Below are 18,160 nucleotides of genomic sequence, written 5' to 3'. Positions count from 1 at the left end.
TATTTTTACAAAATATAAAAATCAGTTAATTGAAATCATTTTATTATAAATAGTATTATACAGAGGGAAACAAGTATTCGCTGATATTTAATCTCATTTTCCACTAGCACAGAGAGAAAAAATAATAATTTAAAAACAAAAAATAAAAAAAAACCGAACCGAGGGAACAAAGGGCAGGAAGCTAGAGAGTCAAAGAAGGAAATGCCAGACGGTCATCAGTTCAAAGCAAATGGCATCTGCTTCAAAACGAAAAATGTTAAGCAGTCTGTGGGGATCAGAGAACGAAACAGCCATTTCGGAATGAAAAGACCGTCTCTAAAAACACAGAGACATTGACATTTCACATACGAAACATTTGATTTCAATATGTCATGATTTATAAGGTCAGATAGAAAGGCCAACATTCACACAAAGGGCTACACATGATGATCTAAATCTAATCTAAGTTCATACATGTGCTGTCTGGGAATAAAAGGGGATTTTGATGTCTTGAGAGAGAGAGAGAGAGAGAGAGAACAGAATGTACCTCGGCCTCTTCCCTCATCTCACTGGTCTCTTCCTCGTGACCGCCGTTTTTTGGCAGGTAAGCCATCTTCAGCCTCAGGTATCCTTTCACGCGAGACTTATGACTGTAAGAGACGTCAAAAGCATGTCATCACTGAATATAAAATACAATTACATTTTAGTTTAAATATTAATGCAGTAGTTTAATAAATATACAATAATTGCGCGTGTACAAAAGTCTTTCATTGGCCGATGTGGTAACTGTACATTTCGTTCTAAAACGAAACGAGAACACATTCAAGCTGTATCATATTAAACGTCCGGTCCTGTGAACAGGGTCACAGCGCACAGCCAACACATCACGCTATTTGCGACTTCAAATATAACAGCTAGTGTTTATGGATGAGATATGCACTGACCTTCTCGGACGGAGCAGAAAGTCCTTAAACGTGTACGGCCGCTCCATTGCAGGGTCCTCCGTCTACCAACACACAAAACAGAGACAATAAACAAACGTGTCAAATCTATGGAAAACTCACAAAGCACTAATACTGTATATAACAGTCCCGCTTTGGGTAGGGGGATAAAGACCCTTGGAAAACATCCAAATCTTACATAACGCTGTTCTAGCGTTACGTTTCAATTGGCCAGGTTGAATATTCATGGGAGACAAATGGAAATTGATGGAATTGGCACCTCTAATGGAGCCCAAAAACAAAACTATGTGAGGAAAGACTGGAGGCCCTGAAGGAAAAAGGGAGAGCTTTCCTGTTTGGCAAGTCTGGATTAAAGCAGAGGCAATAAACATTGAAAGAGGATGTTTTTTAAGCACTCTTAAAAGGTAGCTTAATCAATAAACACACTGCAAGTAAATGTTTGGGACATGTCCGATCCAAACATATAAAAGCATTTTTAAATACAGTTAAAGCAGGCTGAGAAAGAATGCGTGGTCTGGACTGCAACTACGCAAGACTGAACGGTGGATATGTAGGCGGCCGCAAGAAAAACAGAGCAGAGTCTGTGTTCGCGTCTTTAATGTGCAATCCAGCAAAGAGCTTTCGCATAGCCACTGGAAACAGTTTAGACAAACATAAGACTTCTTCCATTCCAAATATTTTCCTATGAAAGTCCACTGTGGGAAAACTCTTCCGTCTTCAGAAAGTAACTGGAATAAAATACCATATTGAAAACCAATGATTTTAAAGTTTGCCATGTACAGTTTTACCATGTAGAATGGCCTCAAGTGCCTTAAAGGAATGGTTCATCTTCAAAATAAATTTAAACCAGTGTGATTATCTTTCTTCTGCAAAACACAAAAGAAGATATTTTGAAAAATGTCGGTACGGTCCCCATTGACTTCTATTGTATGAACACAAACCAATGCGAGTCAATGGGCACCAACGTTTTTGTGTTCTGCAGAAGAAAGAAAGTCATACAGGATTGAAATGACTCGAGGGCATGTAAATAATGACAGAATTTTGAAGGTGAAATATTCCTTTAATGCATTAAAAAATAGATACCATATATGGTAAATAAAATATTAAGGGCACCGTGATATTTATTACATATTAAATTCTTTAACCTAACATACCTATCTACTAAATTTAATAGTTTTGCTGCTCAGTGATATACAATATACACATTTCTAGGTGATCATGTATTTTAACATGGCTTAAATACTGGATTGATCAAACAGCATCCAGAATTCTATAATAAACAATAGTAATTTATGTTGTGCCCCGGAAACAAGTCGTTTTTTATTAGATATTTTAAAATGGAATAGCCCTCCTTCAAGGCAGCATGTGTGTTTACATTCCAGGCGATTCCCTTTCCACTCCGTACAGGGACATGTGTTTCAATATTCACAGACATCATCATGTGTCGTTTATTCTTTCTCTCTCAATGTCTCTGTACAGCGTTCTAAAATGAGCAAATCAGACAACCACTGGAACAAAACTAGCATACATAATCTTACCGGTAAATGGGTAAGAGGTACATCCACCTGCCCGAGGAAGTCATCTCTGGTCTGAAACACAAAAGAGAGAGAGAGTGTTATAATGAGCGAGAGAATGTTATCATATTTTCGCAATGCTAACAGCTAGAAAGCAGGGCTGCATTATCAAAGAAATAAACAGAAAAATAGTTTTAGGTTTGAAATAAAATAATGGAGCTTTATGAAAAGGAAAACCACCAAAATGAGGACAAAAACACACCTGTGTAACCCAAGATAAATGAATGAATGTGTGCGAGAGGGAAAGAGAGAGAAAATAAAGGTGACGTTATTAAAGGCATCAATTTAGAAGAGAAAAAACCCTGTGAAGAGCAGCAGATGAGCAATATGTGCGGTTCAAAGGTCAAAGTCAGGAGGAGTATGTTATTGCATGAACCGCCAATCACAAATCTCCAGTTCGACTCAAAATCCACCCACCAAATACTCCAAGCAAAACGGGTGAGACTGTAAACTGTGATTGTCAGGTGTTTGGGTCACATCAGACCAGTAAATTACCTGGCCCAGGTTGAAAAGCCCATTCTTGGAACGATCATGACCAATGTGAGCCTGTGTGTGGAATAAATGTATTAAAGACAACAACGTCCAGTACACAAACCCAGTCTGGGATACAGAATTTTGGAGAAGGGCTCTAGCACTTGTGAGGGAAAAAATTATGTGTCTAGACAAATTCACTAATTCATTTTATTAAAGGGACAGTTCACCCCCAAAAAACATTCTGTCATCATTTATTCACCCTCATGTCGTTCAAACCTGTATATGACTCTTTCTACTACCGAACACAAAAGTAGATATTTTGAGAAATGTCTTAGTGGTTTTGTGTCCATACAATGGAAGTCAATATGAATCACTATAAAACGTTACAATAAATGAACCTACAGAATAAAAAAATAAATGTTTTTTTTAGCATATAATCGTGGTTAAAGGGAAAGTTCACACAAAATGTAAAATTCTGTCATAATTTAATCAGCCTTGAGTTGTTCCAAATCTGTATACATTTCTTTGTTTATGAACACAGAGAAAGATATTTGGAAGAATGCTTGTAACCACACAGTTCTTGGTCACCATTGACTACCATAGTAGGAAAAATTACGATGGTAGTCAAAAGTGCATTCAAAATATATTCTTTTGTGTTCAACAGAACAAAGAAATATGTAAAACTTAACGGTGAGTGAACGATGACAGAATTTTCATTTTTGGGTGAACTGTTCCTTTAAAGCAATAAATCTACTGTAATAAGATAATTATCTTATTATTGTAATGCACAGGCCTAACTAACATTAACAACATTTGGAGAACATTGTGCGATAAAAAAAGAGCAATCAAATGCTGACAGACATAAACAGCCGGATTCAATCCAAGACCTTAAAACTGGTCAGACTACTGTATGCATTCAGAAACACTTGTGTTTGAACAACACCCTTAAAAAAAACAACTGACCGTACATGCAGAAAACCACCATCAGTTATTCAACTCACCTCAACCAATGACAAACACAAACTAGAAATCAATACGCCAGCAAATTTTTAGGGATCCTGAAATTCTTTTCCGACCTGGAGACTTCCGACACCCAGTAAGTGACACCAGCAGATCTCAGAAGTAGGCACAAGCTTCGGATAACAACACTCATTTATCACCTAAAGGTTAAGTGCGAGTCACTGTTTGTGATGGTGAGTGCATGGCAGGGCCACAGATGCATTCTCAAACTTCCGCTCATCACGGAAAAGCTACTATACAGGAGACAACTATGCCACGGGTCATTTGTTTCATGTAAATCCAGGATATTTATGTTTTCTCAGGGTCTGATCAATTATAAAAACAGGACATCAAATTGAAATCGCATGAGCATTATTCATAGCGATGTTGCCTTATCACACAACTTATTGTGTGATAAAAAGATCTAGAAAACCCAAGAAACTGGTTGAATCGTAAAGGTCACATCCTGTATTGTCAAAGATTCCCGTCACCAGGGAAACTATTCTCCTGTCCTTTTGCAATAAACGTTAAGCTCTTCTATAAATTATTTATTTTATGTCTTTTAACTTCAAAGGGACTTTGAAGACCATTAAGATATTATGTTCTTTATGACCCTGAAAAGTCCAGTTCCCACACAGTGCTCCGAGAGATAAAAATAAATATTTGCTTAGTCATCGTCCATTACAGAGCTGAGTGAGCACACGACTCGCTTAAGAGGGTGAAAATTGCAGAAATGGAAAGAAACCGGTAGAAAACAAGACCAGAGAAGTGAGAACCAAAAGGCCATGTTTAAATGTAAACACAACGAGGAAATAACGCTAGATAAATAAACCAAACAATAGAGAGACGAGGCTTATTCCTTCATTGGACTCTGGGTCATGTAGCTACTTTCAGCGACTGCAAGGTTACGGTTTGGGGTTACAACAACTGAAGCGCCAAAAAATACTTCACTTCCGCAGAGACGCTAAAATAAGATGGGAGCCCCCACAAATATAGCAACAGAGAGTTCCTGTCAAGAACTGCATCACTAAATTAGTCAAAGCTGAAAAAGAAGCTTTACTCTTTAATCACATTTTTACTTGCCTAAAATCTTCTTTTACCTATGACTTTCTAAAGCTCGAAATCTTGACAGCCAGATAAAAAAGCAGACTTGAGTGAGATTTTCCCCGACACAGCTCTCATCACGCTGAAACCGAGACAAACAGTCACATGAATTAACCTGAGAGCAATCGCAAGTCTACGGAAAATCCAAGCTGTGTGACAGATGTGAAGCACATTACGGGGGATAAATGCAGTAAATGACAGTTGACATTCAATATGCTCATTTTACTAAACGTCTTATTAAAAGCATTTTTTCTATCTACAAGCATTTTCTTTAGAGATAAAAGTTTATGGTATTTTAAAGAGCAGTCACATGACCGCAAAGAGGGACGTGCGAGAGGAACTCTTCATTTGATGAAGTCAGCCTGCTGGGACACTGACTCATTTCCAGTAATGCCTTCAGATCAGGTATACTGGAAATACATATGCTTCCTTTAAGAGACGTGGAAATTGGGGAAGGTATTTGCATGACATTCCAGCTTACAGAATCAGAAGATTCTAGAATGCGAACGCCTCAACAACAACAACAAACAACAAATCAACAACTGCTTAACTTAAAGCCTTGAGCTTAATATAGCTGTGAAGCCTGTAGAGTTCTTAAGTTTGAGTGGTACATTACCGCAATCCTGTTGTTTTTAAAAGTGTTTGATAGAGAGTTTTTCTTTGAGGAGTATGGGTGTAACTTTATATTAAACTTTAATCACCACAGAACAGCTGCTACAACGATGACCGAGGCCAAAAGAGAACTGCCGATTTTAAAACCAACAACAACAAGTCTAAAGATAGAACAGGCTCCTCTTTAAGAGAGGAGGGGAAAGACAAGTAGTTTCTATACATTTGTCATATCATACTAAGTGTGCATGCTTTTTATTAAGAAATCATACACAGTGTGGTTAAGTCTTGTCCCTGACCCGCTTTTTCTTGGAATTTCCACTTCCCAGAACGTGAATAAGTCATTCCCGAACCCACCTCCTCTTTCCTTCAAATCCTGCTACCTCTTCCTCATCTGTTTTTCCTATCCCCAATCACTCACAAACCAAACACATACGCTTTTTGAAGTATACACTAAACACAACAAATATGACAATTTGGATTCAGTTACAGTAAAGAGCAGGTAACTAGAAAAACATTTTGAAATATTGTTGTAGGCCCAAATAATAAATAGGTCAAAATGACTGATAGCTTCATACTGAAAATTACTTATTACTCTGCTGTAATTACCTGTGGAACGGAGCAAGAAGGAACCTTTCCAAAGCTAATATCCCGTCCGGTAATGGTGCTGTGCTCACCTCCCTGGCTGAAATATATCTTAAACTTGGGCTGTCGGGAGTTCTGTTCCTGCCTAATCTTGAATGTGCAGCCTTGAGCTTTATTCTGACCGATCTCGCTCTCAGTTTCCATTTCTGAGATTGGTGCATGAAGGTCTGGCATGGAACCGAGGCGTGCGGGAACTCCTCTGGTTTGTAACGGCTGCGATGCGCTCCTCTCCAGACGGATCCGAGGGTATCGCACCACACGGCAACCTTTGGAGCCCATGTATCCCAAATCAGTCACTTCAGGGGGAGAATTTAGGTTTGTTTGATGTCTCTGGTCCTGTTGAAGTTGGAAAACAAGTCTCTGGGTGCCAGGACCGCTGTCCGTGCTTTGTTGGACTGACCAGCGGTGACACTGGCTGTTCTGACCTTCCTCGTTGTACGGCACAATACTGAACTGTCGGATGTCCGAGCCATCTATAGATCTTCTCTGGATACAGAAACCATTGATGGTAATCCCTTGGTGACTTCCGTTGGGTACACTCATTCTAGCATAACCGTTTTGTCCATCACACGGCCGGACACAAAATACTTGTCTCTTAGGTTGGATGGGATCGGTGTTTGGTTGACTTTGTTCAAGGATGGATTCGCTGCAGGATGGATTGTCTCCTCTGTGGTAGGCTGGAGGTGGAGGTAAGGGCCAACCGACTCCAGGTTCAGTGTAGGCTGGAGCTGGGTCCTGTGGATACCCTGGAGGTGGATCAAGGGGAACATCTTCTTGCGGTCCTGTTAAACGTTGGAGAGATATCTGCATAGAAGTGCTCTTGGTCGTCCGTGGTTCGGTTTGACCCTGGAGCTGTGGGATGAACATGGAAGAACTTCGTTTTAGAAAGGCGTCATCCGACTCGGAGTTCTCAGCATGTCCTCCATTTCGTGACTGTGTTCGGACCATCACGGCTCCAGCGCCGCCATGGCTTCTCCAGTTACTGGTAACATTCTCATCTCCGTCCACAGCCGCCCTGTTCAGCTGCTCCAACTCGGGTGCTGTGTTGCTGCGACCAGAGTCAAAATACAACCGCAACCGGTGAGACATTCTCCTGTCTGCCTAGCACTGTCTCTGTACAGCTCCTGCTGGATCTGTCTCGCCCACTATTTCATACGTCTGATCCCCTTTTGCTCTCCCTCTCTCTGTCTTGCTCATCCACTCTCTTTCCTTTCTCTCTTTCCCTTACTCACAGACAGAGGCTGTGTTTTGTTTCACAGCTACCAGTGAAACGCTGCCAGGGAGCTTAAAAGTTCAACCCACAAACTTCAGAGAGAGAGAGAGAGAGAGCGGGTAAATGCTAGAAAGAGGAGTGAGATGTGGAAATAAAAAAACGATCCCATGTGTCAAACTGTTGAGCAGCAGCCTGATAGCGACAGAAAGCAGAAATAGCCCAAGTGGCAAGCCACATTCCAGACGTGATTGGATAAGGACGCCTGGCGCTCTTTGCAAACAAAGGTGAGGGTAGGGTGGCCACAGTCACGTGATCCAGATGGTGGCCACCCCCATCTCCCAGCTAGCCCCAAAACTCTCTCAGCTGCTACTGATCTGTCAGAAGGAACTAGACCGCCGGGGGTGGGATGAGAAAGAGACGGATCACAGCTGACTCAGGAAACACCTACTCCATAAGCTCATAATTCTTTGTGCTCATCCCACACAGCGTAGACGCTGGGCCAAGTCAAGTTGGGACATGGTGTTACCCATGATACATTCTTCATTGCACAGAAATTTGTTTAACGGCATCTTAAAGGTGGCAGAGATGAGTGTGGCACAAAAATATTAAACAAGACAAAAACTAGATATATACAACCCTATCAACACAGACTTGCTATGCATAATAATGTGTTTATCACTGACATTATACTATTCCTACAAAAATGTCCAGAATGTAGGAAAATACTATAACAGATGTAGAAGAAATGGCACTTTTGTTTGTTAAAATGTCTAAATTCCCATCAAGCGTCTTCAGGGCTGGCGTGGTTAAAATGTTCCATCTGCATTCAAAGTGCTGATGGTAAGTTTTAAACCACAAGCCATTCACTCTCCTTCAACACTGCAACAATGACTCAGGATGAAGCCCAGGAGCCGTTTCATAAGAGCTGAAAAAATAAATTCACCATCATGACCACTCCCAAAACAAAATAAAACCATTTAAGGCCATTTATCCAACTTCAAATTCTACTTAAACTGGAAAATTAAATAAAAAGTCTTGTAACACGATCAATCTCTTTGGTCTTATTCATAATACAAGCCAAATATCTTCGCCAAAAGCTTCATTCAGTCGTTTGGGGTCAATACCTCTAAAGCACAAAGTGCAGGAATTTGCTTTTGCTCTTCAAACGCAATTCAGAAAACAGTCTTTAGATCAATAACCCCAAGCCTCTGCTGCTGACAGGCGTGCAAATATCATAATCGATCTGACGCAAACCGATGACAGGCTGCTAGGGCCAAAGCGACAATCCAGCGGGAAGACACCACATTATCTGTATGCGGGCCTGGTGTGACATACAGAGCACACAGAGGGAACTTTGTCCAAGGAGAAATGGAGGACGACTCGCATGCCAGGAGTGGGAAAGACCGAATGGATGAACAATCATGAATGTGTCCTGTGTTTAACACTGTAGTAAAAATTTAGAGCATCAACAGCATCCATGTATATTATAAAGTTAATATTAATACTGAATAATTAAATGAACTACAACATATAACACAATTAAAAACAACCGTTAATGCTGCAAATACAAAAAGAAAAGACCGCAAACTTAAGCATCACTATTACACAAGAGAGACAATCTGTCTCTAAACAGGGTCTAAAAAGTCATTCTACAAATGCTTAAAGACACCCCGTGTGGTAACACTAGCCTGCGTCATCAGTGTAGTCAGTGCCGCGTCTTATGGCATGAGTGAGCGAGACTGATTCACACTGAAAGAAAGGCCGTGATTGTGAGTGTGTGGGTGCTCTGTAAGGGGGTATTGTTTTGGAGGGCACCCATGCCCTGTGGGTGAGCTGCGCACAAGGAATGGAGACATCATGGCGTAAAAGCTTTGGTCTCAAAGTGCCAAGCATTCTGGGAATTAAGAGAGGGCTTCGTTGAACCAAACAAGCGCTATAAAGTTAAAATACAGTGAATTTCCAAAATGTTCACTTGGCTAATAATTACGTCTTAAAGGGACAGTTCACGCAAAAAAAAGATATAATTTATACACCCTCATATCCTAGAAAGGAAGATATTTTGAGAAATGAACTGTTATTTGGTTACCAACATTCTTCAAAATATCTTCTTTTGTGTTCTGCAAAAGTAAGAAAGCCATGAGGGTGAATAAATGGATTATGGGGGTATAACTATCGCTATAAAATATCTAAATGGTCACATAACATTACATATTAGAAAAAACTAAATAAACATGTGGCTGAACAATGTTTACATTTTATTGGCTGTTTTCCTAAAGCAGATTTGCTCACATATAAGACTCAAAGATGATTTTGTGACAGCAGCTTGGGGAAGAAAATAGAATTTGCAAAAATTGTTATAAAATGTTGTGCAACTTCCACCGATTCACTACAAAAAGAAGCCATTATCTATTTACAATGGACCTCAGTCAACGATGGGTCGATTGGTTGGATAAGACCAGGAGTTGTAACGCAGCAAATCAAATCACAAATTAGGCTTAAAATGACTGTTTTGTCTTTTCCAATCATGTTTATGGATATCCAATATCACAGATACAGAACTACTGGAATATAATCAGTCCGTTTTTAATATGTAACAGACCACAAGCTTTTCACATACAACTTAAAAACAACACGACTAATCATACCGGGAAGAATGTAAACGTACTTTTGAATGCATTTCTACAGGAAAACAAAGATAGTTTGAGAAAAAGGAAAAATGGGGAACCAACCAAGACGGCTAAGAGAAGACCTGAATAAAAATAGACAGAAAGTGCATGTCAGCGAGAGAGCGTGAAATGGATAAATGAAATCAGTGTCCAGTCAGAGGTACAACCCATGCTCTCGCTCAGTCATATAAGGAAGACGCTCATGTTCTGTTGAGCTCTGCATTGAAATGCTGCCAAAATCCATCACACGGGAGAAGCAGAAAACCTATTCCCTATAGAACACCTCCATCGCAGATTTATTTAAGTTACTGCCCTTCTCGAGATCTGCAAGCTGTGATCACAGATACCAACTGACAGCTGAGCTTCAAAACACACCTAAAGTCAACATAAACTGGCATTCACAACATTCTGCTTCCAGAATGATTCTAGAGTGAAGCATGACATTTAAATAAAAAAAAATGTAACAGGACTTGATTTTGACATTATACTATACAATATAGTTCATTTGATTATCAACAATTGAGTGGAACATTAAAAGTGGGCCTTTTCTGACCGAATAATGCTTTATTTTGTTAACATTATCCAATAGCTTGCATCACTGAATGAGCGAATCACTGAATTACATTTTGATTAAAAGACTATTCTTAAAAGAAATACAATGGATGATGTAGTTAAGACAGTAAAAAATACAAGACTGAGGGGTACTAGAAATGAGCTGATAAAGAAAAAGTCAAGAGAACTCTCCCTATTGTCATGTATATTTAAAACATACAATTTCAGGTTACTTCACGAGTCAAATGAGGTAAATCTGCCACTCGCAAAATCGAACCTGATCGATTAAAAGATCAATTATTATACGATTTTCAAAGCTTGTGAATTGGAGTTAGATAAGGAGACAGATTTTTTTATGCACTTGGGCGAATCACAACAATGAATGCTTTACTACTCACATTAGTTACATAACAGGAGAGCTTCTTTCATTACAATAAAAATAAAAAAACATATCTTTCAGGACCTGTCAAACAATTCACTCTGAAATATATCTCAAAGACAATCTGGGCCGCAAAAACAAACAAACAAACAAACAAACAAAAACTTTTCAGCAGTCATGTTTTAGATCAAATCTAATGGTTCATTTAAAGGAACATTGACGTATGGTGTAAGCTATTCTTGAATTTGCCCAAATAAAAACTGGAACTCTGGAGAAATCACTTTGTTCCAAAACCTAGTAAGCTGTCTAGGTAAAGAGCTTAAAGGCATCAGGCTATTTTCAGGTTTTGAATTCAAAAGAATTCAGCCCAATAGAAATTGGACCACCAGAGAACACACAAGCTCTCTTCCATAATCTAATGTGCTGCCTACAAGACAGTCTTTTAAAGCACACATATGACAAAAAAACACATTTACTTCACAAAAAATGAAATCGCAGAATGCACTGTGACAAGCTTTCTAAAAATGTACCCAAGATGGTAAACAAGTCAAGATCATTTGGAGTATAAATGCACTTCCATCACCTTTTGGACTTTGGTCTTTAGCAGAATGCTAACATCGAACTTTATCATAATAAATTGTGAATCGAGTCTTCTGTGCAAAAGGAATAACTGTGCTATACACAAACACGCTGCCTATGTAGAGACCGAATCACGAGTGAGGTTTTGTCTTGACAGGCATTAGGCAACAGACAGCAAGGCAGCTCAATCGACTTTAGAAAGAGCTATCAAGCGCGAAAAGTAACTCAAAGGCAAAATCTTGCAAAATCTTTCCCAGTTCTTTTAAAAAAACTGAAACGGACCAACTAGAATGCAGATTGACACGTGCTTCTGTTAGGTGGAAGGAGGTTCTTACCAAACGGTTTTCGTCAAACACCTCGAAAAGAAGCCTGTGGTTTTGCGGGCAGACCTGCAGACATGACAAAAGAGAAAGTTATAACGCACATTGCTGTAGAAGTACCTTAAAAGGCCAAAGCAATTCCGTTAATAAACCAAAAATAGAAACGGCTAATAAACAAAAACATTAAATCTAATAAACGAGAATGCACCCATTCACGGTCACACGCAAGCTACCAAGCGCCCGCAGCAGGCACTTGCCATTTGCAATATAAAACCATTTTACTGCGGGAGATGTTTACTGCGAATCGGGTGCCAAACTGGTTGTGGTGTGAGAGCGAGCGAATGCAGTGTAATGAACGTGGGGGTCATTACCTGGGCTAAGAATAGCACTCATAAATCACATCCGTGTGAATAAAGCTGAAGCAGCTCGGTGGAGAACACACTTTCACTATAAACGTTTTACGTTTGAGCTACAAAACAACCACTGCTGTCGCGCAACATTACATGCACCCGATGAACAGATTGCGGTGGTTGTTATAAGTGAAGGAGGTGGGGATGTATGGCGAAGCACTGTATAATAACAGATTTGAACGTTGTAATATTTTATAAAGTGCTGGGTTTTAAAAGCACTGGACGGAGTTACACATAAATAATATGTTGGGAAGAACAAAAAAAAAAGAGCAATTTCAAGCATCTATATTCAGGCGCCTTCAAAAACCTTTTAGAGTTTTCATAGCGGGGGAATTTATGAATTATGCGAGCCAGGTTTGGCTCGTGTCGAGAAATGGAAAAAGAAACTTACTCTGAAATAGAATTCCTCGTTCCATTTGGGATTGAGAGTCTGAAATGTAAGAAAACCCATTTATGCGTTTCAAAATCCATCCCAGAGACACACACACACACAAAATAAACACATTTGCATGAAGACCTTTTATTAACCTCACACAAGTGAGTCCTGGGATCCGCTAACACTACAGAACCCTGACATCCGCTTTAGAAAACAGTTAATTTGTGCAAAACGTACAAAACGGAGAATGTGAATTAGAGCAGTTCATTCAAGTATTTCAACCACAAAAGTGATAAGTATGCGTAAGATGAGATTTATAACAAAGGAAACGTAGCACAGGATATGCCTGGTAATATTAACTCTACTTGAATCAAACTTATGCTCGCAGACACAGAAAGATAAATACAGGAGGCAGTGAGGAGAGAGCGACTGCTGTCCGGACAGCGAGTGCAGTAGCCCTTGACTCTATTGATCCTGCTAAGTGATAGAAGAACTTGATCATTAAGTCAACATGACTGTTAGGCTGACAGTTTAATTTAAGTGTCCTCAGAGGAGAACCTTAATTGATTTAACTTGGTAAACATGCAGTGGGTGCAAAAGTCTACACCGGACACGACCGGGCACGACGCGACATTAGAAAAGCATTAGAACCCATTATAATTTTACATTTTGTCCACACTGGATGTGGCGTGGCGCTACGCGACAAAGCCATTAAGAACAAGCAGGTTGTCATGTCGCGTCCGGTGTAGACACGGTGTAAGACAGCAAGTGAAAATGTCTCTACCTTCATTTTTCTATTCTAGGCATTTGCAAAAGATGTAGCAATTAATTATGACTTTTGGACCCTGATGAACACTTGTACAATTGCCGAAATGACACTCACGCATGAAACCATAAGCATGGCATAAACTTATGTTTATAGGCAATGATGTTCGCACACGCAGGCACATGGGATGCTGTAATAAATACTTCCGATTTATTAGTCAGTTAACCATGTGCCAAAACTTGTAAAAATACCTTAGTTATTGAAATGCAGAAGCACACCCAGGTGTAAATTATATACACAGGAAGAACACAAAATAACAACTGATAGGGGCTAAGATGATCTAAAATGATAGAATTTGACACTGCTGTTCAAAAGTTTAGGATCACTTGACTGAAACGTAGTTTGCGATCTAGAAAATCATTTGCTTATTATGTTCATGTTAATTGTTTACAAAAATAATTTCAAACATATAACTTCTTTCATTAGAAAACAAAAAATTTATTTTAAAAAACACTAAATAATAAGGAAAAGGCAGCCAATAAGAGCCCAGCATAGAGGGGAACTACTAAAATCCTGTTTAAAGAAACGGGCTGATAAAATGCCAATTCTGCTATACTTTAAAGAAGCTAAAATATAGCTTTTTTGTTTTAATTTTCTTTAGTCGCATCAATTCTCATCATCACATTATTGTTTTGATGGGTTTTTTTATTACTCTACAATAAAAAAAAATATTAATAATGATTTAATAAGCAATCCTACACAGTACATTTAACCACATCAATCTCCATTAACATCCATAACAGCAAAAGCCTCCATAACCTTGTAATAAATGAAAAAAAGGCATTACATCAAACCAAATACATAGAACCGGACTATATTTCAAAATCTGCAATATAAATTTCACAATGGGCCTACACTTAACAAAACCTATGAAAACATCTGTCTCTTTGACGCTCTATATTGTGATTTCTTGCAGGCTGTGGAGTCTTCAGAATGTTTTATAGCAAAGCAGGACTTCTAAAGCACCCCTCAACACAGAGAACTGAGCAATGAGGCTTATGTTGCACACAGCAGTGCATTGTCAGCTATTAATATCCTGAAGAGTCTGCTGTCACAGCACTGGAGGTTCAGAGCTTTTAAAGCTTTACCCATTACGCACTCAATGGATCTCAATGACTCAAATGCTGACTGACCTGCCATGTCAATCTGAGATGGACCACACATTTAACTGGTCTTTAAGAGCAATGGACAAAAGCATAAACAGAACATGTCTGGGATATATTTAACCCCAACATAAAAAAAGAAAGAAGTATGAAATTATATTCTGATTGTGGAGAATGAAGCATTTTTAGCCTGTCCAATAAAAGTGAATGGCATGGGACAACTGCTTAAATGTAAAGAAGAAAAACAATCATAAATGTCTTAAAGCAATTGTATATATTATTAATTGTATATATTATTTATTTTCTTTTGATTTTAGGGTAAAATATGACCCGGTCAATTCCACCCGTGGAACAGGAAGTTTTGCTTTAAACGTGCCTCTCTGGTAAAGGAGAACGCCAGAAGACACATTTCATTACCTAGTTTGCTCATATTTAAACAGTCATGAATTCATATGATTGACACAAGTGTTTTATATTATTCAAGACCTGACATATCGCTTTAAAGCCCATGCAGTGCACCACAGATCTATGGAACTACGCCTCCTAGTGGCTTTAGAAGCTTTAAGAATAACCATTTAAAGTGATAGTTCACCAAAAAAAAGAAAATTCTACCATTGTTTACTCACCCTTTTGTCATTTCAAACATGTATGACTTTCTTTATTCCGCAGAACACGAAAAAATATATTTTGAAGAATGTTGGTAACCGGCACCCATTCACTTGCATTGGTTTTGTGTCCATACAATAGAAGTGAATGGGTGCCAGCACTGTTTGGTTACCAACTTTCTACAAAATATTTTCTTTTGTGTTCTGCAGAAGAAAGAAAGTCATACAGGTTTGAAATGACAAGAGGGTAAGTAAATCATGACAGAATTTTCATTTTTGGGTGACCTACAGTATCACTTTAACCCAAACCTTAAATCCTTTATACCTTTGTGTATTCATACAATTTAATCCCTAACATGGCCCCAAAATAATGCCTCAGAGTGTTATAAACAAGCCTTTAAATGAGAGTCAGTCTTACCTTTTTGATGGTTTTCGTCTGAACTAAGGCAAGCTCACGGTTCTCATCAGCAACATAAAGTGACAGCTTGACGTAAGGGTCACTAAAGAGAAACAAGGAGACAAATACTAAATTAATCACTTATTTATCATTTCATTTTTAAACTGACCTAATGGAATTATTGCATGTTTCCGTTTTCAAATAAGCAACATTAAGTATGGTTAAGAAGTTTCTTTCATGGGAACCGGCTGTATGGAGCCCACAACGTACCGTATGCGGAGCTCAGATTTTGCTGTCCTTGTTTGGTCCCCAAAAGGACAGACAAACAGGACCAAACACACATAGAGAGTTATGTAATTGGTTTAAATGAGGTGAAGTTGTAAAAACAGTCAGGAAATGAGGGGAAGACAAAGAAAGGAAGCCATTAATGGTTTTAAAGAAGTTTCACATGCCAAGATGCGATTAGCATGGTAGCGCTCATTATCTTAACAAACAGGAACCTTTAAACACACAACAAGGGAATGATTGAACAATATGTCAGATGCACTGTGTCTGGTGACCATTCCATGTACATTGGACATGCCTGCAAATTGTGCACAAATTACACATTTTGTATTTAATATGACAGTTCATACAAGAGTGATCATCGTATGACACTTGTAAAAGGTAAAGACTGAGAATATAAAAGGTAAAAGGTAAAGACTGAGGTATAAATTACTGAGAAAAAACGCAAGACATGAACATTTTGTGTTTTCTTGCAAAGTATATTTATAGTAGACACATTCTTATTTGTAGTATAGACGGTTAGACAGTTTCTTCGGACGCACACACCAGGCCTGAAGTTAACTTCCGGTCTGCACTTGGTTATCGGTTTGGCTAGTGGCTAGTAAGTAATATAACAATTTATTTTATGTTTAATTTATATGAATAATTAATTGTATATTAAATGTACTAAATTAAATCTACTCAACAGTTATTGTTTCCTTGCTGAGGTCTACCGGATGTTAAGTTTGAGCCACATACAGTAACATTAGTTCATGTTGTTGCCGCTGAAACCATCAATAGCTTAAACCTTTAAAGAAAAATTGTTCTGTTTCAATGTATTTCTCGCATATAAACCAAGCGATTGCATTGAGGTTACAGCATCAAGACACATGAGGATTGTTAGGTGATTCATCGTCACTCTCAATGGAATCTTGACTGAATTTACTCAAAACAAAAGCTCAAACGGAAAAAAACTAAGTAGTGTTTTTTACAAAAATAGCATGTTTGGGAACTGCAGATTTGCTTGAATCAGCTTTACTCTCTCCGGGTCGAGTAATGTTTATGCTGGTTTACAATACTAACAGACACCCCCGTCCCACCCGAACAATTCTGAACGAGTTCAACATAATCTTACATTTACAGACAACAAAACTACCTGCTGGGCTAAAAACGCAAGACCTCGACAGAACCTGTTTTTATGTTAAGTACAGATTTGCACACTATCCGTAGTCAGCATAACTTGGAATAAATGTGTTCAATAGCATACAGTATTAGTTGCTTTTTAAATATTCCAGTGAAACTGAATGTCATTTCACAAACAAATGTTCTCACACTGCAAATATAAATAGCATATCTGTGTGAACAGCAGTAAAAATATTACAATGATTAAGGGGCGGTTTCCCAGAAAGGGCTTAAACAAAGTTCCAGACTAACTTAAATGTTAGAGGTGGCTTGATCGAAAACAACTTGCACATATGGCATAACTATGACCTATGTTAAAATATACCAGTGTGATTGTTTTGTGTCAATATGCGCACCAGTAATGTTTTTTTGTTAAGTATGTTTTTAAAAACAACTTAAATATCCTGATTTAACTAAGGCCTAGTCCTGGTTTAAGCAAATCCCTGTCCGGGAAACCGCCCCTCAATGTTGTAGCCCTGATGGGGCAAGAGTCACATAAGCCTACTGTGGTATTTCTAAAATCCTTCATTCTCCAGCACTGGAGAAACCCCAGACACCCAATCACAGAGCCATTTTCACCCCCTAAAAGGCCACAGAGCCGCTCAGGTGTCACACGGACACTGCACACCGTTACCTTAGAGACGGGCGACTATGTCACGGGGGAGTTGGTTCAGCGCTCCATTGTGTGCAATAAGCAGAAACTACAGAGGAAAGCAAGGGAATTTCACAACAAAAGGGGAATTCTGAGATGGACAATACACTGATCCAGCTTTCAGCTCAATGCTGCAAAGTCAGGTAAACTATAGGTTATCAGGATTACAGACTTCACGGTCGATTAACATGCAGCTTTTCTGCACGTAAAGACATTTTCAAGGACTTTCAAAGCTGATAGAAATCTGCTGTCAAACGACAATGCAGTTAGAGGTCCCTGTAAAAACGGCT

General features: G+C 38.8%; 1 protein-coding gene across 11 annotated transcripts in view; it reads right to left on the bottom strand.

The window, feature by feature from the left end:
- Window positions 1–18,160, bottom strand: part of nedd4l (NEDD4 like E3 ubiquitin protein ligase) — a 62,740-nt gene that overhangs the window by 27,217 nt on the left and 17,363 nt on the right. For 4 of the 11 annotated variants that reach the window (XM_057359690.1, XM_057359692.1, XM_057359696.1 and 1 more), the window contains exons 1-4: window positions 6,311–7,913; window positions 2,480–2,530; window positions 924–985; window positions 527–629 (exon numbers count right to left, since the gene is read on the bottom strand). In XM_057359690.1, the coding sequence (XP_057215673.1) occupies window positions 527–629; window positions 924–985; window positions 2,480–2,530; window positions 6,311–7,435 (1,341 nt within the window). In that variant the 5' untranslated portion in view covers window positions 7,436–7,913. Of the gene's footprint in view, window positions 1–526; window positions 630–923; window positions 986–2,479; window positions 2,531–3,010; window positions 3,062–6,310; window positions 7,915–12,070; window positions 12,125–12,856; window positions 12,896–15,793; window positions 15,876–18,160 lie in introns of those variants that run through there. The other 7 variants (XM_057359698.1, XM_057359699.1, XM_057359700.1 and 4 more) reach the window with 4 other exon arrangements.

This window comes from Triplophysa rosa, linkage group LG19, assembly GCF_024868665.1.
Source record: "Triplophysa rosa linkage group LG19, Trosa_1v2, whole genome shotgun sequence".
NCBI lineage: Eukaryota > Metazoa > Chordata > Actinopteri > Cypriniformes > Nemacheilidae > Triplophysa > Triplophysa rosa.
The sequence above is the reverse complement of the archived record's forward strand: the minus strand, read 5'-3'. Positions and strand labels throughout refer to the sequence as shown.